We start from the raw sequence: 24,012 nt of genomic DNA, 5'->3' as shown, positions 1-24,012 counted from the left end.
GTTGAAAAGAGTATCTGGTCCATGTTTCAACTTTATGCGCTGTTAACTCTGAATGCAGCCTTTTATTTTATTTTTTTTTTATTCTTGAATGCAGCCTTTTAATGTAAATGACCATGTGACTTAACATATGGGAAGAAATCTCCACAATTCTCAGGTTCTACTAATTTGATGTATGGCCAAAAGCAATGATTCAAGTTTCATTTAAGAAACCTTTTAAGTTTTTTTTTTTTTTTTTACATTCTGAAACCTAATTCCTGCTAGACATTTGGGATGATCTGGTGATACCTGGAGACAAATTACTATACGGAATAAACCCCAAATCCCTTAAAAGACAAGAATTTTGAAATCCAGTAGCTTGATGGTCAGCCTTCCCATCCATGTGTATTCCACACAGACACTACACTGGTAAGCTAATTCGCACGTGGAAAATGCCATCAAACCTGCAGAAAGTATTAAATTTACAGTGGTACTGTAGGTTCTGCCTTTATTAACTACAAATATGTCAAGTATAAATGTTAAATGAGCGACTTTTAATCAAGGATACCAACTATTGAACACTCTAAACATTTTACACATTTGAAGAAGAGAGTGCATATTTAAATGTTCGTTTTAATACTGGTAAAACTGCAACTTTAAAAAGTAATCAACCAAAGAGATGTCCAAGTTATCAGACAAGGCATAACATTAGGCTTTGAACACTGCCGCAATTCACACTTTAACCACGTGTACCAGAACCTGGGGCAAAACAAAGATGAGCACTGCGGCCACTACTTCAGTGCTTTGCCAAGTGCATGTGCGCTCACTCCTCCTCGTGAAAATGGGGAAAATACATCTAAATGTTTCACACTAAAGTCAAAAACACATTAAATGGATCATGCCATTAATTTAATTACCTTGGAAGCTGAAAAAGAGACACATTCTATATATCTACAAATTCAAATTCAGTTTATTTAACTGTTATCCTGTGGTCCAATATGAGTCTTAAACTAAAAACTAGAACTAAGAATTTCAGGTGAAGTATATTTTTCATGTACAGACATCGTTTAACGGACTCTGAAAACAATAAATCTTCTCTTGGTCACTGTTTTAAAAAAAATGATTTAACAAAGGTTTTTAAAATAGACATGACCATTTTTTCTAATCCAAAATGTGTAGCTTGAAGTCTCTAAGTAACAAGTTGAAATATAAAGTTTACGAACATTAAAAATTTTCTTTTTAATACAGAGAAGACCTTAATATTGTAGCAACAACAGCTGCTAGATTTTAAGGGAAGGCTGTAAAGTAGGATATTATTACACAGCGAAATCCACTTACTGAGCCTATTTAATCCCACAGTCTTGCCACTACCACAGTGTTTTTCCTAAGTGTTGTAGAACATTCTCTGTAGGAGGGAACTCCTGCTTTCCAAGGAAATTCTATATAGGGCAAGAAAAGAAGGGAGAAATAAACAATAAAACATGGATTACGCCAAATCCGATATTCCAGAGCAGTACAGACAGTATCCCCCCCCCCCCCCCCAATCTGCAGTCTCACTTCCTGAGGTTTCATTACCAGTGGTCAAGTGTGGTCAACAACGGGCCAGGACCAGAGGATGCTCCTGAAGCACTGCCAGGTCAGTGGCAGCCTCATGCTACGTCCCAGTGCCTAGGTCACTCACCTCCCTCCATCTCATCACATGGGCATTTTACCGTCTCGTCATCACAAGAAGACTAGGTACAGGGTAAGATAATTTGAGAGGAGGACCACATTCATATAACCTTCATTACACCATACTGTTATAATTGTTTTATTAGATTGTTGTTAATCTCTTTCTGTGCCTAATGCAGAGTAAACTTTATCATAGGTCCGTATGAATAGGAAAAAACACAGTACACGTGTAGGGTTTGGTACTGTGTGTGGTTTCAGGCATCCACTAGGATCCTGGAAGGTACTTCCTGCAGATAAGGGGGCACTACTGTAGCTACTTATCAGTACACTCTACTACTAAACCAGTTACCGTCACTAAATTCATTTATCATAAAAAAGAATATCAAAACCACTCATTTACCATTAAATTCTATCATCACTAAACTCTACTACTACATCAAAGCAGAAATGGGCCACTTAACAGAGAAAACCAGATTGTCCTCGTGGTAAAGATGTGGCCATGTCTTGAACAGATCACTTAAGTGAGATGTTAAACCTATTCGCTATGAAGCATCTCAGCTAGTGTCATAAAGGTAGATCCACAAGCCGGTTTAGTAATGAACACCTATATGAAAATTATTACTTTTAAGACGAACATGTCCAGCATAACAAAGACGTCTCCCTCCATGACAAAGGTCTGGCAGGTTTGCCTGTAGCCCATAATAAAATATCTGGGTTCCCTAAGCTCGGGGTTCTTCCTGTAATGTAACTCACTATGTGAGGCATCACCGGGCCTTGGGTTGCTTTATGAGAACTGAGGCTCAAAGAACTAGGCAAGAAAATAACATTCTTGGCTACTGCTATTGCTGTGGGAAAAACCTCTTTTGTCTCTGTCCCAGGAGGCTCATGTCTTTTGCCAGCATTAATGAAATTGTGGCAAGTTGTTAGTTTCCAAGTACAATAAAATCTCAAGATCATGAGAGTTCTCAAGAAGAAGAAAAGATCTGACATTCTACTTCTCATTTGTTCAGAATTTTATCACATGAGTGGTGAATTTTATCAACTGCTTCTGCATCTGCTGAAAGAATAAGGTAATTTTTCTCCACTGTCCTATTCATATAGTAAATTATACTGATTTTCAAATGTTAAATGAAACTTTCATTCCTGGTTAATAAGGTCACGTTGGCCATAAGCTATTATTCTTTCTACAAATTGTCAGACTCAGTCTGCTAATATCTCTAAAATAATTTTTGCATCCATGTTCATGAGATTGGTCTGTAATTTTCCATTCTTGTAACGTCATTGGTCTGGTTTCGGTCTCATGACTATACTCACTTCTCTGGAAAACTTAAAACTGGTATTCCTCCTAATTTCTTTTAAGTGTTGGAGGAATTCATTAATATAGCCATCTGAGCCTAGATTTTATTTTGTGGGAAGAGTTTATGATTCAATTTCTTTAATAAATACAAAAACGACTGACACTTTCTGTATCTTCTAGAGTCTGTTTTTGTTAAGTTGAATTGTCCTAGGAAGTTGCTCATTTAATCAAAAATTTGTATTGAAGTCATTAGCAATGTCCTCTCACCTTTTCAATGACTGTAAGATTTGTAGTGATATTTCCTTTCTGAAAACTGTTCTTTATCTTATGTCTTTTCACTTTTTTCGCTTTGTCAGTTTCATCAGGGGTTTATCAACTTTATTCTATTTCTTCAAGAATCTTTTGGCTTTGTTGATCCTTCTTATTGTATATTTGTTATTTCAGTAGTTTCCACACTTCTTGTACTTCTTTTGGATTACTTTTTTTTTCTTCTAACTTGCATTAATTAACTGCTCATTAATTTTGTTTCATTTTTATGACATAGGAACTTAAGGCTATCCATTTAAGTTTACAAAGCTCTAAACAGCATCCCTCAAGTTTTGATGTGGAGGGTTTTCATTATCATTCCTTAACTGAAACCTACCTTCTAGTTTTCATTATATGATTTCTTCTTTCACTCACTGTTTATTTAGACGTTTATTTCCAAACACAGGAATTTCCTATGTATCTTTCCATTGCTGATTTCTGGTTATCTGAATTGTAGCCAGAGAGCACACTCTTTTTCAGTCCCTGGTATTTACTGGCACTTACTTTATGGTCTAGCCCATGGCCAAACCATGTAAATGTTTCGAAGCCCTGAAGAGACTTGACTTTGCAATTATCATGTGCATTACGTTCTACATAATGTCCAATAGGTTGACTTGGTTACTTGGATTATTCAAACCTTCTATACTATTACTGACTTTTTTGTTTCTTCTGAGAGGTATTTTTAAATCTCCCATTATAATTGTAAAGCTTGCCAATTTCTCCTGATAGTTCTAGAAATATCTGCTTTATATTTTAAGGTGTTTTACTAGATGCATAGAAATTTCAAACTGTTATTTATTCCTGGTTAATCAAATATTTATTCTTCAGCAATTTTACTGAAATTACCATATGATCCAGAGTCTATTTTGTCTAACGTTACTATAGTGTGGTTCTTTTCTCCATCCTTTTATCTTCTGATATCCTAATATTTTTAAGATGTGTTTCTAGAGATACTGTATAGGTGGGTTTTTTTTAATGTTTATTTATCTTAGAGAGAGAGAGAGAGAGAGAGAGAGAGAGCGAGAGAGAGAGTAGGGGAGGGGCAGAGAGAGAGGGAGACACAGAATCTGAAGCAGGCTCCAGGCTCTGAGTTGTCAGCACAGAGCCCAATGCGGGGCTCGAACTCACGAACCCAAGATCATGACCTGAGCCGGAGTCAGACGCCCAACCGACTTGAGTGGCCCAGCCACTCTGACAATCTGAGTCTTTCAAAGGAGTATTTTGTTCATTCACGTTCATGTTTAATTACTGACATAACTGAGTTTTCATCATCTTACTAAATACGTCCTATTTCTCCTGCCTATTCTCTATGTCCTTTTACTCTTACCTACTTTTGTAGGCTAAAAAAACTTTTATCAATCCATACCCCCTATGTTAGCATTGTGGTTAACACAGAACACAAGAGCTGCCATGTTTAAGTGTACAGTTCTAGGTACTCAGGATATTCACACTGCTCTGCGGCCGCTGCCATCATCCATCTCCAGCACTTTTTCATCTTCCCACACAGACTCTTACCCATTAAACAGCTACACCCCTCCTTCCCTCCCCCAGCCTGACAACCATCACTATGAATTTGACTCTCTAGGTACCTCGTATAAGTGGAATCCTACGGGACTTGTCCTCTTGTGACTGGCTCATCTCACTTATCACAGTCTTCGAGGTTCACCCATGCTGCACCACGGGTTAGAGTTTCATTCCTTTTCCAGGCTGAGTAAGATTCCATTGTGTGTATAGATCACATTTTGTATCTGTTCATCCACTGATGAGTGTTTGGGTGGCTCCCATCTTGTAGCTCTTATGAATAATGCTACTTTGAACGTGGTGCACAACTTAACATTTGTGTCCCTGCTTTCGGTTCTTCCAGTTACCCAGAAGGAGAACTTCTAGATCACGTGGTAATTCTATGTTTAATGTTTTTGAAATACTGCAGTACCCATTTTCCATAGTGGCTGCACTATTCCCACCAGCAATGCACAGAGTTTCCAATTTTACCCCGCCAACACTTGTCATTTTCTGTTTTTGATAATAACCATCCAAATGGAAGTGAAGTGCTATGTCACTGTGGTTTTTATTGCATTTTCCTAATGATTAGTGATAATGAGCATATTTTCATGTGCTTATTGGCCATTTACATATCTTCTTTGGAGAAATGTCTATTCAAATCCTTTGCCCATTTAAAAATTGTATTTATTTATTTATTTTTTTACTGTTGTTGAGTTGTAGATGTTCTTTACATATTTTGGATACCGACCTTATCAGATAAATGATTTACAAATGCTTTCTCTCATTTTGTGGACTGCCTCTGTTGAGAGTATCCTTTGATGCACATTTTTAATTTTGATGAAGTCTAATTTATCTGTCTTTTCATATCCAAGAAATCATTGCCAAATCCAGTGTCCTGAAGCTTTTCCTCGGTTTTCTTCTAAGAGTTGTATAGTTTTAGCTTGTATGCTTAGGTCTTTGATCCATTTTGAGTTCGTTTTTGTACAGGGTGTAAGGGAAGACTCCAATTTCATTTTGTGCATGCTTTTAAAAATTATTCTTTTAGTGATTACACCGAAGGTTACAACATGCATCCTCTACTTCTCAGTCTGGTGTCTACCAGTACACGCGTAAAAGGAGAGTTAGTAGAACAGGACGAGGACTGTTCTCCTCAGGAAGGTCTGCTTGCAAGGCTGGCCCTTGGCTACTTTCTAGGAACTTGGGTTTTGGAAGGATTCCCAGCAATGCCAAAAGTGGTAAGAGTGGCTCACTGTACTAAAACTGTAAAAATAATGTGCTTTATGCTGAACAGCTGCTTTCCTTCTGAGAGTCTGAAACTTTGGTATGTGCTAGGCAGTGGATCCTATGTGACTCGTCACCAATAAAAGTATTGGGCCCAGATTCTCTAATGAGATTTCTTGGTGGACAACATTTCATATGTGCAGTCACAAGTCGTTCCTGGAGGAAACAAGCACATCTTGTGTGACCCCACTGGGAAAGGACTCTTGGAAGCTTATGCCTGGTGCCTTCTGGACATCACCTTACGTGGCTTTTCCCTTTGTGGATTTTGCCGTCAAATCATAGCCGTGAGTACAACTATACGCTGAGTCACGTGAATTCTCCAAGTCAATCACCGAACCTGGGAGGGTGGGGCAGTACTGGGGACCCTCAACGTCGTACATTTTACCCTCTTCCCAACCTACAAGGAGTTTAGACTAGTAACAGTACCTAATCCCCTTTCAACTGATTTACTACTGTCCTACATTTATATTGGACCCTATAAAATACCATTATTCTTGCTTTATACAGTCAATACTAATTGATATATACCACATTTTGATCTTCATTTCTCCTGCACCTCTGACCTTTCATCTAAAATCACTTTCCTTCTGAAGAAAGACCTCAGATACACAACCTGACCTTATGCCTTAAAGAGCTGGAAAAAGAACAACAAATAAAACCCCAAACCAGCAGGAGATAGGAAATAATAAAGATTAGAGCAGAAATTAATGCTATTGAAACCAAAAAACAGTAGAACAGATCAATGAAACCAGAAGCTGCTTCTTTGAAAGAATTAACAAAATTGATAAACCACGAGCCAGTTTGATAAAAAAGAAAAAGGAAAGGACCCAAATAAATAAAATCAAGAAGAGGAGAGATAACAACCAACACAGCAGAAATAAAAACAATAATAAGAGAATATTACGAGCAATTATATGCCAATAAAATGGGTAATCTGGAAGAAATGGACAAATTTCTGGAAACCTATACACTACCAAAACTGAAACAGGAAGAAATAGAAAATTTGAACAGACCCATAACCAGTAAAGAAATCGGATTAGTAATCAAAAATTTCCCCCAAAACATGAATGAGTCCAGGGCCAGATTCCAAAACCAGACAGAGACCCCACGAAACCTTGATTCCAAAACCAGACAGAGACCCCACTAAAAAGGAGAACTATGGACCAATTTCTCTGGTGAACATGGATACAAAAATCCTCAACAAGATATTAGCCAACCAGATCCAATAATACATTAAAAAAATTATTTACCACCACCAAATGGGATTTATACCTGGGATTCAGGGCTGGTTCAATACCCACAAAACAATCAATGTGATTCATCACATCAATAAAAGAAAGGACAAGAGCCATATGATCCTCTCCATAGATGCAGAAAAAGCATTTGACAAAATACAGCATCCTTTCTTGATAAAAACCCTCAAGAAAGTAGGGATAGAAGGATCATACCTCAAGATCATAAAAGCCAAATACGAAAGACCCAACACTTAATATCATCCTCAATGGGGAAAAACTGAGAGCTTTCCCCCTAAGGTCAGGGACAAGACAGGGATGTCCACTCTCGCCACTGTTATTCAACATAGTATTGGAAGTCTTAGCCTCAGCAATCAGACAACACGAAGAAATAAAAGGCATCCAGATCGGCCAGGAGGAGGTCAAACTTTCACTCTTCACAGATGACATGATACTCTATGTGGAAAACCCAAAAGATTCCACTAGCAAACTTCTAGAACTGATTCATGAATTCAGCAAAGTTGCAGGATATAAAATCAATGCACAGAAATCAGTTGCATTCGTATACACCAAAAATGAAGCAAAAGAAAGAGAAATCAAGGAATTGATCCCATTTACAATTGCAGCAAAACCCATAAAATACCTAGGAATAAATCTAACTAAAGAGGTGAAAAATCTATACACTGAAAACTATAGAAAGCTTATGAAAGAAATTGAAGAAAACACACACACACACACACACACACACACACACACACACACACACAAATGGAAAAAGATTCCATGCTCCTGGATAGGAAGAACAAATAAAAATGTCGATACTACCCAAAGCAATCTACATATTCAATGCAATCCCTATCAAAACAACACCAGCATTCTTCACAGAGCTAAAACAAATAATCCTAAAATTTGCATGGAACCAGAAAAGACCCCAAATAGCCAAAGCAATCCTGAAAAAGAAAACCAAGCGGGAGGCATCACAATCCAAGACTTCAAGCTATACTACAAAGCTGTAATCATTAAGACAGTATGGTACTGGCACAAAAACAGACACTCAGATCAATGGAACAGAATAGAGAACCCAGAAATGGACCCACAAACGTATGGCCACCTAATCTTTGACAAAGCAGGAAAGAATATCCAATGGAATAAAGACAGTCTCTTCAGCAAGTGGTGCTGGGAAAACTGGACAGCGACATGCAGAAGAATGAACCTAGGGGCGCCTGGGTGGCGCAGTCGGTTAAGCGTCCGACTTCAGCCAGGTCACGATCTCGCGGTCTGGGAGTTCGAGCCCCGCGTCGGGCTCTGGGCTGATGGCTCGGAGCCTGGAGCCTGTTTCCGATTCTGTGTCTCCCTCTCTCTCTGCCCCTCCCCCGTTCATGCTCTGTCTCTCTCTGTCCCAAAAATAAATAAACGTTGAAAAAAAAAATTAAAAAAAAAAAAAAAAAAAGAAGAATGAACCTGGACCACTTTCTTACACCAGACACAAAAATAAACTCAAAGTGGATGAAAGACCTCAATGTAAGACAGGAAGCCATCAAAATCCTCGAGGAGAAAGCAGGCAAATACCTCTTTGATCTTGGCCGCAGCAACTTCTTACTCAACACGTCTCCAGAGGCAAGGGCAACAAAAGCAAAAATGAACTATTGGGACCTTGTTTAAATAAAAAGCTTCTGCACAGCGAAGGAAACAATCAGCAAAACTAAAAGGCAACCAACAGAATGGGAGAAGATATTTGCAAACGACATATCAGATAAAGGGTTAGTATCCAAAATCTATAAAGAACTTATCCAACTCAACACTCAAAAAACAAATGATCCAGTGAAGAAATGGGCAGAAGACATGAATAGACACTTCTCCAAAGAAGACATCCAGATGGCCAACTGACACATGAAAAAATGCTCAACATCACTCATCATCAGGGAAATACAAATCAAAACCACACTGAGATATCACCTCACCCCTGTCAGTCAGAATGGCTAACATTAACAACTCAGGCAACAACAGATGTTGGCAAGGATGCGGAGAAAGAGGAACCCTTTTGCACTGTTGGTGGGAATGCAAACTGGTGCAGCCACTCTGGAAAACAGTATGGAGGTTCCTCAAAAAATTAAAAATAGAACTACTCTTTGACCCAGCAATTGGACTACAGGTATTTATCCAAGGGACACAGGGATGCTGTTTCGAAGGGACACATGCACCCCAATGTTTATAGCAGCACTATTGACAACAGCCAAAGTATGGAAAGAGCCCAAATGTCCATCGATGGACGAATGGATGAAGAAGATGTGGTGTGTGTGTGTGTGTGCATGTGTGTGTATACACACATGGAGTATATACACACATACACACAATGGAGTATTACTTGGCAATCAAAGAGAATGAAATCTTGCCATTTGCAACTACGTGGATGGAACTAGAGGGTATTATGCTAAGCGAAATTAGTCAGAGAAAGACAAATATCATGACTTCACTCATATGAGGACTTGAAAACACAGAACAGATGAACACAAGGGAAGGGAGGCAAAAATAATATAAAAACAGGGAGGGGGACAAAACCTAAAAGACTTTTAAATATGGAGAACAAACCGAGGGTTACTGGAGGGGTTATGGGCTACATGGGTAAGGGGCATTGAAGAAATCTACTCATGAAATCATTGTTGCACTATATGCTAACTAATTCGGATGTAAACTTTAAAAAATGCAAAATAAATTAATTAATTAAATAAAATAAAATCACTTTCCTTCTTCCTAGAGAACACTTTTTAGTATTTTCTTTACTGTAACAAGTTTTCTAAGAAACAAATTATCTTAGTTTTTTCTTGAGTTAAAACATATTTATTTCACATTTATTCCTGAAGGCTCTTTTTGTGAGTAAAGAACCCAAGGTTTGCAGAATTATTTGATGGCTTCTGTTAAGAATCAGATGTCAATCTAATTGTTGTACTCTTTAGGTAAATTCTTTTTCCTCTAGCTGTTTTATAAAAATTTTTTTTAACGTTTATTGATTTTTGAGACAGAGAGAGACAGACCATGAACGGGGGAGGGGCAGAGAGAGGGAGACACAGAATCTGAAGCAGGCTCCAGGCTCTGAGCTGTCAGCACAGAGCCCGACCCGGGGCTCGAACTCACGGACCGCGAGATCATGACCTGAGCGAAGTCGGACGCTTAACTGACTGCACCACCCAGGCGCCCCTCCTCTAGCTGTTTTATACATTTTCTTTTTAGCTTTGTTTTATTAAGCAGTTTTTCTCTCATATACTGAAGTCTTTTTATTTTTCCTGCTTGGGATTTGAATAGGATTTTACCGAATTTGTGGCTTGATGTTTTTCACCATTTAAAAGAATATTTCAGCCATCTTTTTTCCCCCCAAATTATGTCTGTTCTGTTCCCCCCCCCCCTTTTTTTAAAGTTTATTTATTTTGAGAGAGGAAGAGAGAGAGATAGCAGAAGAGGGCAGAGAGGGGGGGAAAAGGAGAATCTGAAGCAGGGTCTGTGCTGTCAGCACAGAGCCCAGTGGGGGCTTGAACTCACACGCTGTGAGAACATGGCCTGAGCTAAAATCGAGAGTCAGGTGCTTAACCAACTGAGTCACCCAGGCGCCCCTCTTCCTTCTCTGTCCTTCCTATTAAAACTCGGTTGCACACACAGTGAGCATCTCACAGTGCCTCTCTCCTACCTTCTCTCTCATGTTGTCCAACCTTTTCTCTCTCTGCTTCATTCCACGGTTTTTTTCTCACCCATCTTTCTAAGTCTCACTTCAACTATTTGCCTAAGATGCCATGGAACCTATTAACTCAGTACTTTTAGTTTTTCATTTTTTGTTAGTGGAATTTCCATTTTTAAAAGATTTTCATTTCTCTGTTGAAATTCTCAATCTTGTCTTTTGCTCCCCTTACCATAATAAATCTGAATGTTAGCTTTTGTGTGTAATAAATCACCTTCAAAGCTTAGTAGCTTGAAACAATGGCCATCTATTCAAGCCTATAAATCCACAGTTCAGCAATGGGCTGGACTCAGGGGAGTGATTCTTCTCGTCCTGGTCAGGCTCACTAGGGCCTTCAGGGGCAGCTGCCAGGCTGGGGAGGTGATCTCCGGATCTAGGCCAAGTCACACGTTTGGGGGCAGCTGGTTACAGGCTGGAATGCCTTGGCTGTCCTCCTCCCTGTAATCTTTTGTCCTCTAGCAGATGGGGCTTCATGTGGTTTCAGAGAGCAGAGTGATCACGTCCTCTTGAAGACCAGGCTTCGAAATGGCACAACTTGTCAAAGCAAGTCAAAAGGCTGGTCCAGATTCAAGTGGGTGGGAAAACAGACTGCACATCTTGATGAAAGGAGCCTCAAAGTCACACTGCACACGGTCATGAGTGCAGGGAAGAGAACACCTATGGCCATTTTTGCAACAGTCTACCACATATAAGAATATGTGTTTTCTTCTTTTTTAAAAAATGTTTATTTATTTTGAGAGAGAGAGAGCGCACGTGTGCGAGAGAGCGCGAGCATGAGCCGGGGAGGGGCAGAGAGAGAGAGAGAGGGAGAGAGAGAGAGAGAATCCCAAGCAGGCTCTGCATTGTCAAGGGTGGGAACCCGACTCAGGGCTTGGTCTCACAAATTGGAAGATCACAACCTGAGCTGAAATCAAGAGTTGGATGCTTAACCAACTGAGCCATTCAGGCATCCCTATAAGCATATATTTTTTTAATGTGTCTGATAACTTAAACATTTGGAGTCCCTGTGGGTAATTTCTATAATCTAGTGTTTATGCTAATTTTCATTCATGTGGTCTCACTTCATTTATTAGTTATTTTGGATTGTGCGCTCTTATTTACAAAATAACTGGTATGTGCAAAACTGTTGGCAGAAATAATCTGAAGCCTAAAATGATACTGCTTTATTCCAGAGAATTCTTGTCTTCATTTCCTCTAGGTGCATGAAAGAAATAACCCCAGATCCCTCCAACTTAGGAAATAACTTCTGAAGCTGAGTTACAGTCTCTCTGAGGAACTCTCTGTTTCTGGTTCAGTTACTTAACCTGCTGAGGTTCCAACCCATTGCTGAGAGTTCACTAATGCCCCATCTCCCTGGCTTCAAGGCGATCCGAGGGTCCCTTAAACTAGCTCCCCCTCTGCCAATAATAGCACGGAAAAAGTGGTCCCGACACTGGGCACGTTTCCCTGAGACTCATCGCTGTACCCTGGCCCACCGATTCCTCATTACCTCGACAGCTCCCCAGTGCCTTGTTTAAACAGATATTCTTTAAATTTATTTGGCTTTTTGAGCTGCTGTCTATAAAAGCTGGCTTTAATCACCTAGACAGCTATAAATGAAAACAAATCCCCATTCACTATAACAAAAGATCCTATGTTGGTGCATGTAATTAAAAAATATATACACAAATTCTTTGATATACTTTTCTTCAAGAGATGGAACTTAATCCCCTCTTGTGGAGTATGGATTGCACACAGTGACTCACATCTAAAAGAACGTGACAGAAACCACGGAGTGTGACAGGTCACAAAGAAACTGGAGCGTCCATCTTGCTCCGCTCTGGGGAAGCCAGCTGCCACAACGTACAGATACTGCAGCCCCAAGGAGAGGCCCATGCGGTGAGGCCCATGTGGCCAACAGTCCTGGGAATGAGCCGTCCTAGCAGCACATCCTCCAGTGTCCGTCAAGCCTCCTGATGACTGCAGCCCAGGCAACACCTTGCTGCAACATCACAAGAGTCCCTACGTTAAAACCACCCAGCTAAGCCACTGCTGAATCCTGACCTGCAAACTATGAGATGATAAATGTTGTGTAAGCCAATTAAGTTTTGGGTAACCGGTTTTGCATTAAGAGTTAACTAATACGGTGTATTTGCTTTTTAATTTTATAGTATCATTATTTTTAAATTTAATACTATTTCTATTTGAAAACAAAATCAATAGCTTAAAAAATTTTTTTTTAATCTTAGAGAATGCATGAGCACAAGTGGCGGAGAGGGACAGAGGGAGAGAGAATCCTACGCAGGCTCCATGCTCAGCACGGAGCTCAACACGGGGCTCAATCCCATGACTCTGAGATCATGACCTGAGCCAAAATGAAGTCAGCTGCTCAATCTACTGAGCCACCCAGGTGCCCCAATAGCTTACAATGTTTAAGTAATATTTAAATATAAAAGATATGCTTAATTTACCTCTTGTTGCTTCTTTTATTCCTAACTGGAATCAGAGTTTTTCAAAACAGATGAAGTCATTTCCACAATAGTATTAATAGATAAGCCATTCAGAAAACCTTTATGATTTACTCTTACTTCCTGAAGAGCATCTATAATATGGTCTCTATGCAAAAGGAAAACACACATAAGCACTTGTCCTTTCCAAAGCAGTACATTCTAAATATGGGTAAGCTATTGCATTGAACTATATTTGTACACAAAAATACTAAAACCACTTAAAACACAATTGAAGTCATTCATTACCTGCTAACTTCTGGATGTAGTTCAGCCAGTCTCTTCATGATTTTGGTAAAGCTACGCAGATTCAACGTATTTGGAGGTATGAATCGAATAGGAGTATCAGGTAATAATTTAGGAGATTCAATCTGTTTACAATTCTTCTTGACACCCTAAGTAAGCATGTTAAAGTTTTCTTAAAAGCAGGAACCATTATATAGACACGACAGCTTATGTAATTAAAACAGAATTTAAAATTATAAATGGTAAAATCCAAATTCCTAAGAAATTTACTTTGATTTGGGATTACTTACATCAAGCAGATTTCCTTGAGCCGTGTTCAGAGCCATGTTAGTTAAAAAAAATGCCACACCTGTTCTCTAATAGTAGTTACAAAATATTTGAAGCTATGTCTAAATCAGTCTTTCTCAACTGGGATTCTTCATCTGACCCACAGAACAAAGGTATCAACTACTTTCTCAATTTCCCCAAAGATAGGACATAGCTAGTTCCATTTCTGGTGCACAGAAGAGAGGTTAATTCACTATATACAGTGGGTATCTTAGGCTTAGAGCACGGAGGCTTAATTCTTACCCAACCTGACAGAGGAAGGCTGGTTTACACGGTAACTGTAAATATCCTAAATTTTATTTACTAAATATATAATCAATACAAACTATGTCCAGAAGTGGGCCACATACTATGGAGGGAAAGCTAGTGATGTAAATTAGAACCCCTTCCATTTATGAAAGTTACAATCCAATCAAACAGATGAAAATAAAATGATTAATTACTATGAACTGTGAAAGTTGGCTATAAATTGTAGGAAACCACTGTATATCCCATTAAAGTTTAAAAAAGGAAGGGCTGAGACTTTAAAGTTTAAATAAAAAGACAGGCTGAGATATATAAAATATTATACCTATCCCAGAATATTACCTATTTTACTTAATTGCTTAATACTGTATCTCCTCCACTAGCTTTAGGCTGTATAAGAACACATATTTTTTGGTCTGTTTTGTTCACTGCTGCCTTCCCAGTGCTTAGAGTATTTATGTATACAATGGGTGTATAATAACTTGAATAAATAAAAGTTTGGGATACAATTGATAGCTCAGCCACAGAAAAGAGGAGATTTCTAAGAAAGAGCCCAATTACTGGCAAACAACAACAGTAATAGTTACATCGACTGAGTGCATTTTCTGTGCCAGGCACGGTTCTAAAATTTTTTTTGTATTAACTTCATTTAAACCTCATAACATTTGCCAAGTAGGAACTATTATTCCCGTTTTAAGATAAGGAAGCTCAGACACAGAGATTAGGTAATCTGCCCAGTCACATAATGAGTAGGCAGCAGAGAGGTTCTGCCTCTCGTTGTAGACAATAAGCCTCTTCTGAATAAATGAATGTGATGAAAAAATCTTGAGAATCTGAGAAAAGAAAGGTGACAATATCTCACATATTAAATAAGAATTAACTCGGAGGGAGAAGTCAAGATGGCGGCGTAAGGGCACCCGAAGCTTGTCTCATCCCTCCAACACAACTAGATAGTTATCACATCCTTCTGTACACCCTACAAATCAAGCGGAGAGAGAACAAAACCTGTGAGTCTACAAGTAGAAAAGTGACCACCTTCTGGAAGGTAGCAGGTGTGGAGAGTTGACCTGGGGGAGATATAACTGTGGGTCCAGCCGTGGGGAGTGAGCCTGCTTATGGAGGCTACCCCAAAGTAGTATAAGCTTCAGAGGGCAAAATCTGAATTTTTAGCACTCTGCTATGGTAGGGGATGTGCCTGGCTTAAAGGTGCTCAGGTTGCAAAGTGGGGTGCAGTTGCACGAGCGAGAACAGGTGGTGCCAACGTGCTGCACGGTTCCAGGCACAGGAGCGGGACGGCTGCTGAGGGCGGTGAGCAGGGTGCAGGCTGTCTGCTCTAAACTCCAAACCACTGCGGGGTCGTGCCACCACTTTCCTTGCAAGGTCAGAAAGCAAATGGCAAAAGTGCGGGGAGACCCTCCCCCAGAGAAACAGTGCCAATCCAAGCAGGAGTGCCTAAAATTTGGAGTTTTGAAACTCAGTTGCACATCTGAGATAAAAAAGTTCAGACACAGGCAGGGTGAATGCAGAGTTCTGACGGGAAGTGGGGGATGCAAGAAGGGTGACTGATTACTCTTCTGTGAGGGTTCCCTGAAGAGTAGGGATGCAATCTTTCATCCTTGGCTAGAGAGCAGGGCATGGCCATATTCATTCTACCCATCAGGCATGAAAGCCTTCAGGGGGCAAGACAGTGCCACATAGTGGAGGACAGGACCACTTACACCTGCCTGCCCCCCTGCACCCTGGAGGTGCATCTCCACTGAAATAAGTCAGCCTGAGAATAGGCACAGCAGGCCCCTCCCTCAGAAGACCAGCATAAACCCCTCTCTTGCACCAAGTCTACTGATCATAGTGCTGCAAAGCTTTAGCTCCAGGGGAAATAGGATCTAGCTTGCTGTTTACTTTTATTCTTTAAATTTTTTATTTTTTTCATTTTTTTCAAATCCTTTTAAATTTCTTATTATTTTAAAAATTTATGTACATATTTTTAGATATGTTTTTTTATTTATTTTCATTTCATTTATTTAAAATTTTTGAATCTAGATTCTTTTTACAAGCAGACCTAAACACACCCAGGATCCAGTTTGTTTTTGTTTTTTCTTTTTTTGTTTGTTTTGTTTGCCTTCTTTTCTTTCTGGACAGAATGACAAAATTAAGGAATTCACCCCAGAGTAAGAATAGGAAGTAGATCTCATGGCCAGAGATTGAATCAATACAGATATAAGTATGATGTCTGAACTAGAATTTAAAACAATGGTTATAAGGATACTAGCTGGGCTTTAAATAAAGCATGGAAGACATCAGAGAATTCCTTCCTGCAGAGATAAAAAACAAAACAAAACAAAAAAACAAACCTAAAATCTAGTCAAGCCAAAATTAAAAACGCCATAACTGAGATGCAAACTCAAATGGAGGCCATAAAAATGAGGATGGATGAAGCAGAGGAGCAAATCAGTGATACAGAAGATGAAATTATGTAAAATAATGAAGCTGAAAAGAAGAGGGAAAAAGGTAACAGATCACGGAGGTAGATTTAGGGAACCCAGTGACTTATTAAAAAGGAGTAATATTTGTATCATAGGAGTCCCAGAAAATAAAGAGAAAGCAAAAGGGGCAGAAAGTTTATTCAAACAAAGTAGCTAAAAACTTCCCTAATCTAGGGAAGGACACATACATCTAAATCTAAGAAGCACAGAGAACTCCCATCAAATTCAACAAAAGTCAACCATCGCCAAGGCATATCACAGTCAAATTCACAAAATATTCAGACAAGGAAAGCATCCTGAAAGCAGCAAGGTAAAAACAAAACAGAACGAAACAACACCTTAACCTACGTGGGAAGATAGAGCAGGTTCACAGGAGCTCTGTCCACAGAAACTTGGCAGGCCAGAAGGGAGTGGCAGGATACATTCAACAAGCTGAATGGGAAAAATATGCAGCTAAGAATTCTTTAACCAGCAAAGCTGTCATTCAGAATAGGAGAGATAAAGAATTTCCCAGACAAATAAAAACTAAAGGAGTTAGTGACCACTAAACCAACCCTGTAAGAAATTTTAAGGGGTACTCTCTGAGTAGACAAAAAAAAAAAGACCAAAAGCAACAAAGACTAGAAAGGACCAGAGAACATCACTAGAAATACGAACTCAATAGGTTAACACAATGGCACTAAATGTGTATCTTTCAAGAATCGCTCTGAATGTAAATGGACTAAATGCTCCAATCAAGACACAGGGTATCAAAATGGCTAAAAAACCAAGATCAATCTATATGCTGCCTACCAGAGCCTCATTTTAGACCTAAAGACACCTGCAGATTGAAAGTGAGGGGATGGAGAACCATCTATCATACTAATGGATGTCAAAAGAAAGCTGGAGTAGCCATACTTTCCTCAGATGAACTAGAAGATCTAACAATTATAAATATTTATGCCCTCAATGTGAAACTCCCAAATTTATAAACCAATTAATTAACAAACATAAAGAAACTCATTGATAACAATACAAGAATAATAGGTGACTTTAACACCCACTTACAGCAATGGACAGATATTTCTAAGCAGAAAATCAACAAGGAAACAGTGCCTTTGAATGACACATTGGACTGCATGGGATTAACATATATTCAGAACATTTCATCATAAAGCAGCAGAATATACATCACTTTCAAGTGCACATGGAACATTCTCCAGAATAAATCACATACTGGGGCATGAATCAGCCCTCAACAAGTACAAAAAGACTGAGATCATACCATGCATATTTTCAATTTTTTTTTTCAACGTTTTTATTTATTTTTGGGACAGAGAGAGACAAAGCATGAACAGGGGAGGGGCAGAGAGAGAGGGAGACACAGAATCGGAAACAGGCTCCAGGCTCCGAGCCATCAGCCCAGAGCCCGATGCGGGGCTCGAACTCACGGACCGCGAGATCGTGACCTGGCTGAAGTCGGACGCTTAACCGACTGCGCCACCCAGGCGCCCCAACCATGCATATTTTCAGACCACATGCAATTAAACTTGAAGTCAACCACAAGAAAAAATTTGGAAAGCCCTCAAATACATGCAAGTTAAAGAACATCCTACTAAAGAATGAATGGGTTAACCAGGAAATTAAAGAAAAAATAAAAAATACTTGGAAGCAAGTGAAAATGAAAACACAACAATTCAAAACCTTTGGGATGCAGCAAAGGCAGTCCTAAGAGGGAAGAATATCTCAGGCCTATCTCAAGAAGCAAGAAAGGTCTCAAATACACAACCTAACCTTACACCTGAAGGAGCTAGAAGAATTGCAAATAAACCCTAGAGCCAGCAGAAGAAGGGAAATAATAAAGATTAGAGCAGAAATAAACAATGTAGAAACAAAAAAGACCCAGTAGAGCAGATCAACAAAACGAACAGCTGGTTCTTTGAAAGAATTAATAAAATTGATAAATCCCTAGCCAGACTTATCAAAAAGAAAAGAGAAAGGACCCAAATAGATAAAATTATGAATGAAAGAGGAGAGATCACAACCAACATCACAGAAATACAATTATAAGAGAATACTATGAAAAATTATATGCCAACAAACTGGACAATCTGGAAGAAATGGACAAATTCCTAGAAACTCACAAACTACCAAAACTGAAACAGGAAGAAATAGAAAACTTGAACAGACCCAAAACCAGCAAAGAAATTGAATCAGTAATCAAAAATCTCCCAACAAACAAAAGTCTTGGGCCACATGGCTTCCCAGGAGAATAATTCCTATTCTTCTCAAACTGTCCCAAAAATAGAAGTGGAAGGAAAACTTCCAAACACATTCTATGATGCCAGCATTACCTTGATTCCAAAACCAGGCAAAGACACCACTAAAGAAGAGAATTACAAGCCAATATCCCTGATGAACATGGATACAAAAATTCTCAATAAAATACCAGCTAATCGAATGCACCAGTACATTAAAAGAATTATTCACCATGACTGAGTGGGATTTATTCCTGGGCTGCAGGGTTGGCTCAATATTCGCAAATCAACTGTGATATACCACATCAAGAAAGAAAAAAGAACCATATGATCCTGTCAAAAAATGCAGAGAAAGCATTTGAAAAAATACAGCCTCTATTCTTGATAAAAACCCTCAACAAAGTAGGGATAGATGGAACATATGTCAACATATGACCGCCATGATGAGCACCGGTTGATATAAGGAAGTGTTGAATTACTACACTGCATACCAAAAACTAATATTATACGGCATATTAACTAGGTGGAATTTAAATGAAAACCTAAAAAAAGTAAAAAAAAGCCAATAAAAATGGTCAAAACATGAACAGCATGAAATGCTAGACACACAACAACATGGATCAATCTCAAAGGAGCTCAGACAAATAAGGTACATGGTATCATTTATATGACATTCTGGAAAAAGTGAGATCGTAAGAAAAGGAAATGGAACATAAGACAATATTCTGGAATGATGTTCTAGAATGCCAGGCACTTTGCTGAGCAGTGGAGAGATGGGAGTGAATGAGGCGACTTCATCCCTGTTCATGTGGTGTTTTAAGACCCTGATAAGGCAGAATCGGGGGCATATATAACACAATCACTTTCTTTTGTGGTTTTAACAATTTTGTGCTAAGATTAACTGTGTAGAAAGGATGATGAGAGCGTAATTAACTACTTGCACAGCAATACTGTCTGCGAAATAAGAGACAAAAAAATACTGGCAAGCACTGGTGAAGAGCCTAATTAATGGTAAAGAGAAATGAGTCTCTAGCCAGGTCTACAAAGATCTACATTCCCCCTCCACCGCCCAGAGCTACTGGACTGGCACAAAGAACAGGTTAGGCTGGGTCCAAGGTTCAGGTTAACATTCTCATTCCCACTTCAAGATCCCTGATTCTAGAGTTACTTGTTCTGCAAAGCTCCTTATTGCAGCCTGGCATATACAGAGACCATGTACAGGATCCATCAAGAAAACTAACCTCACTGTCTTGCTCAGATCCCAGCTGCCTTGGCCTAGTTCTGGGCAATCTCGAAACAGAGGAGGCTGAGCTAATTTCCTTGCTGGTGCTTCTCTCCATTCCATTTTTGTAGGAAAGAGATGATGTATATTCTCCAGGAGTTTTCACAAGACGCACATTTACTGATTTCCCATTTATTTCTATCCCATTCATTTCTTTCACGGCCATCTTCGCATCAATGCTTTTTTTAAAAGCAAGGGATGCATACCTAACACATAAAAGCAGAAAACCGAAAGGTTGTTAATGACTTTAAATTGCCTCAAACTTCACTTTGTAACTACTGGGTAAGACAAATACGTATCTTTTACAAGACAGCTGCTCTTAAAAATAAAAAAGTTACTTACCTTAGATTAGAATTAGGAAGAATATTTATTTAGAGTAACTGAATAAAACAAATTAAAGACGGGAAATAAAAGATAGCATTTCTTATGAATTCTCTATTGATTTTATATTAAAATTTACTGTGAAACATTTGCAAAGTTGCTATCTGACAGACCGACACAGATTAGTTGTTTTAGGACAGCTGGTTATCCATTCTAAAGAAATTAGAATTAATCTCTATATACAAACATAACCTCCAGGCAGATCAAAGGCTTAAACTGTGGAAGGCAAATTTTAAAAACATTTGGCAGAATATGTAAGAGAATGTCCTCAGGACCTTGATAGGGACAAAATAAAAGGGCCAAAAAAGAAGTCAGAAAATCCAGCCAGAATTTTAACCATCCATCTGAAAATGAGTCACCTTTCTGGAAGCACCGGCTCTAGGCATGCCAACAGAAGGACATACACCAAATCTGAAAAGGACTTGTTTTCAAAAGACGGGACTATGAATATATTTTCATAACCTCTTGTATTTTTCCTTTTGGTTGTGCCTTCTAAATTTCCACACAAAATGTGTAATACTTCAAGCAATAAAAAAAACAAAGTTTTTTTAAAAAAAGATGCAACAAATACTAAAAAAATATTTCACATCAAGTGATACTTCAAGGATTACAAAACTAATTAATGTAGTGAAATGTATTAACAACATACCAATAGGTCAAATTAACCAAGCACATGATCTTGAGTGACTCCATTTAAGACAAAATTCAACAACTATTTTTAATAAATTTCAACCCCCAACTACAGACAGGATATTTTCTTAATTGGTAAAGACTTTTTTTTTTTTTTTTTTTAAGTTTTTTTTTTTTTTTTTTTTCCCAACGTTTATTTATTTTTTGGGACAGAGAGAGACAGAGCATGAACGGGGGAGGGGCAGAGAGAGAGGGAGACACAGAATCGGAAACAGGCTCCAGGCTCTGAGCCATCAGCCCAGAGCCCGACGCGGGGCTCGAACTCAGGGACCGCGAGATCGTGACCTGGCTGAAGTCGGACGCTTAACCGACTGCGCCACCCAGGCGCCCCTGGTAAAGACTTTTATATCTGAAATAGAAAGCTATCATCATCAGTGATAAAACAGTTAAGGCCATTTCCATGAAATTATCACCGTTACTATTTGATACTTTTGAATGTTCCTACAATCATCACAAAACAGAAAGTGGCACGATGCATATTGGAAAGGACTATATGCAGACGATGTAAAAAATATAAAAGCCTCAACTAAAAGGTAATTAAAAAAATAAAAGTACAATTTTCTGAGCACTATTGGATGCTAGGCTTTACTCCTATTGCTTTACTTATTTAATGATAGTTTCACAGCTATGAAGGTACTATTATTATCTTCACTTTACAGATGGGAGCCTGAGGTACAGAAAGGTTAAGTAACTTGCCCAAATTTATTCAGCAAGCTACTGATGCACCTGGGAACGGAACCCAAACCATAAGCCGTCTAGCTAAATTAGTGGCAAATCAAAAGGTACAATGAAAGATTTGATTCAGAACAGCACCAATTGACTTCAGCTCCGGTCATGATCTCATGGTTCATGAGTTCGAGACCCACACTGGGCTCCATGTTGACAGTATGAAGCCTGCTTGGGATTTTCTCTCTCCTACTCTCTCTGCCCCTTCCTGCCCAAATAAATAAATAAACTTAAAAAAAAAAAAAAAGAACAGCACCAATTGGGGCACCTGGGGGGCTCAGTCAGTTAAGCATCTGACTTCAGATCGCGTCATGATCTCACGGTTTGGTTCATGAGTTCGAGCCCAGCAGCAGGCTCTCTGCTGTCAGCATGGATCCTGTTTCGGATCCTCTGTTCGTCCTCCCTCTCAAAAATAAATATAAAAAACACCAAACGCCTCCAATTAGTGACTTTAGCTAATGTGTTGAACGTAGCTAACGTGACTCCCTCTATCAGGCTGGGAAACCTCTGTGGCAGTGGCCCTGGATTTTAGCAGGGCTGTGGCTGATGCCCACTACAGAACTTCTGGCACACGGCAGACACCCAGCAAGCGCACATTTACTGAATGTGGGAAACATACCTGTAATTGGTTGAATCATAGATTGCAATTTCAGAAACTTGGTATTTCCGGAAATGAGACCTTAAGTCAGCCTAAAAGAAAAATAAAAGTTTGTGAAAGGTAGGGAGAAAAATAATCGAAATATGAACAATTCATGGGTTGTACAATGAAACTCAAAAAATGAGTCCCGGCATACCTCAGAGACTGAAGGGCAGAGACCACCAACATGTATCAAATAACCTTTCTCTTTTCGTAAAGGTTCAGTATTTTTCATTTCTGCTTGTAGAGAAACAATGTAGAACAGAAGATGACCGTTATTGTTGTGATATCTGAAAAGAACCCTGAAACCTTTTTTCTTATTACAAAGCTTAGTACGCAGTTATTACCAAATATCAGCACTAGACTGAAGACCGAGAGCCTAGAGTACAGGTTGAAGGTTTGGGGGCCTTAAACCCATCATCCTCAAAACACAGAGATTGGATCGGTTGATACTAAGCCTCTTGCAGCTCAAAAACGGGTCAATAACGTCTAATCAGATAATCGAGTACATCCTAACCAAGAAAGGCGTCTTTCCCTTGCCGTTGGTGCAGAGAAGTGCTGTCTACGATCCTGGATGCACACAGGATCCTAGCTGCCCCCATGGTAACACTGGCCAGGGTTTATGTTTATTCCTTTGCTGGGGAAGCATCCCACCAACAAAACCTTCAAAATCAGAAAAATATCAGCCTGTGGCAGTGGTAACGGCACATTGAAAAAAAGGGGGGGTACAAATAACTTGATTTACGTAGCACTTTTTGGGAACCACAAATATTAGGATTACAGATGTATTTTTTGTTTGATAAAATTCAGAATTCTTAGAATGCATTTTCACAGTCTCTGTTTTGAAGAGAACTTGGTCTGAAATCAAGAAGGATTTACTGAACGGAGATTCTTTCAATTTACTGTCCAAACCTATAAGCTGGCACATCAGTGGTAGACAACAGATATCTGCTGAATGAATTCTTAGAGCAGCTTTAATTTGTTTCCTATTTGTATATAATAGTGGGAGAGTTTTAAGTTTGACTTTCTCACATTTCTCACTCTCTAATATACCCAACACTGCATACGCGTCACCTCGTGTAATGCTCAAGGACACTCCGTGACCCAGCAACTGCCATCGTTTCCATTCTGTAGAGAAGGATGCCAAGGTCTTAGGAGTTTAGGTCACAAATCTCATTAAGTGGTGCTGCTGGGATTCAGGCAGAATCCTTCATCTCTAGGCAATAACAACCTTCTTCATTAACTTACTTCCTTTAATCTCTTGGTTTATAATGTACT

At 39.1% G+C, this 24,012-nt stretch overlaps 1 protein-coding gene across 3 annotated transcripts in view; it reads right to left on the bottom strand.

Moving 5' to 3' along the window:
* Positions 1-258: 258 nt before the first annotated feature.
* Positions 259-24,012, bottom strand: part of RBM44 (RNA binding motif protein 44) — a 47,909-nt gene continuing 24,155 nt past the window's right edge. For all 3 annotated transcript variants that reach the window (XM_047846523.1, XM_047846524.1, XM_047846526.1), the window contains exons 11-16: positions 22,892-22,971; positions 22,717-22,787; positions 20,260-20,506; positions 13,729-13,874; positions 13,444-13,588; positions 259-1,415 (exon numbers count right to left, since the gene is read on the bottom strand). In XM_047846523.1, the coding sequence (XP_047702479.1) occupies positions 13,465-13,588; positions 13,729-13,874; positions 20,260-20,506; positions 22,717-22,787; positions 22,892-22,971 (668 nt within the window). In that variant the 3' untranslated portion in view covers positions 259-1,415; positions 13,444-13,464. The remainder of the gene's footprint in view (positions 1,416-13,443; positions 13,589-13,728; positions 13,875-20,259; positions 20,507-22,716; positions 22,788-22,891; positions 22,972-24,012) is intronic.

Source organism: Prionailurus viverrinus, unplaced genomic scaffold, assembly GCF_022837055.1.
Source record: "Prionailurus viverrinus isolate Anna unplaced genomic scaffold, UM_Priviv_1.0 scaffold_39, whole genome shotgun sequence".
NCBI classification, from domain to species: domain Eukaryota; kingdom Metazoa; phylum Chordata; class Mammalia; order Carnivora; family Felidae; genus Prionailurus; species Prionailurus viverrinus.
This window is presented reverse-complemented; position numbering and strand designations above follow the sequence as displayed.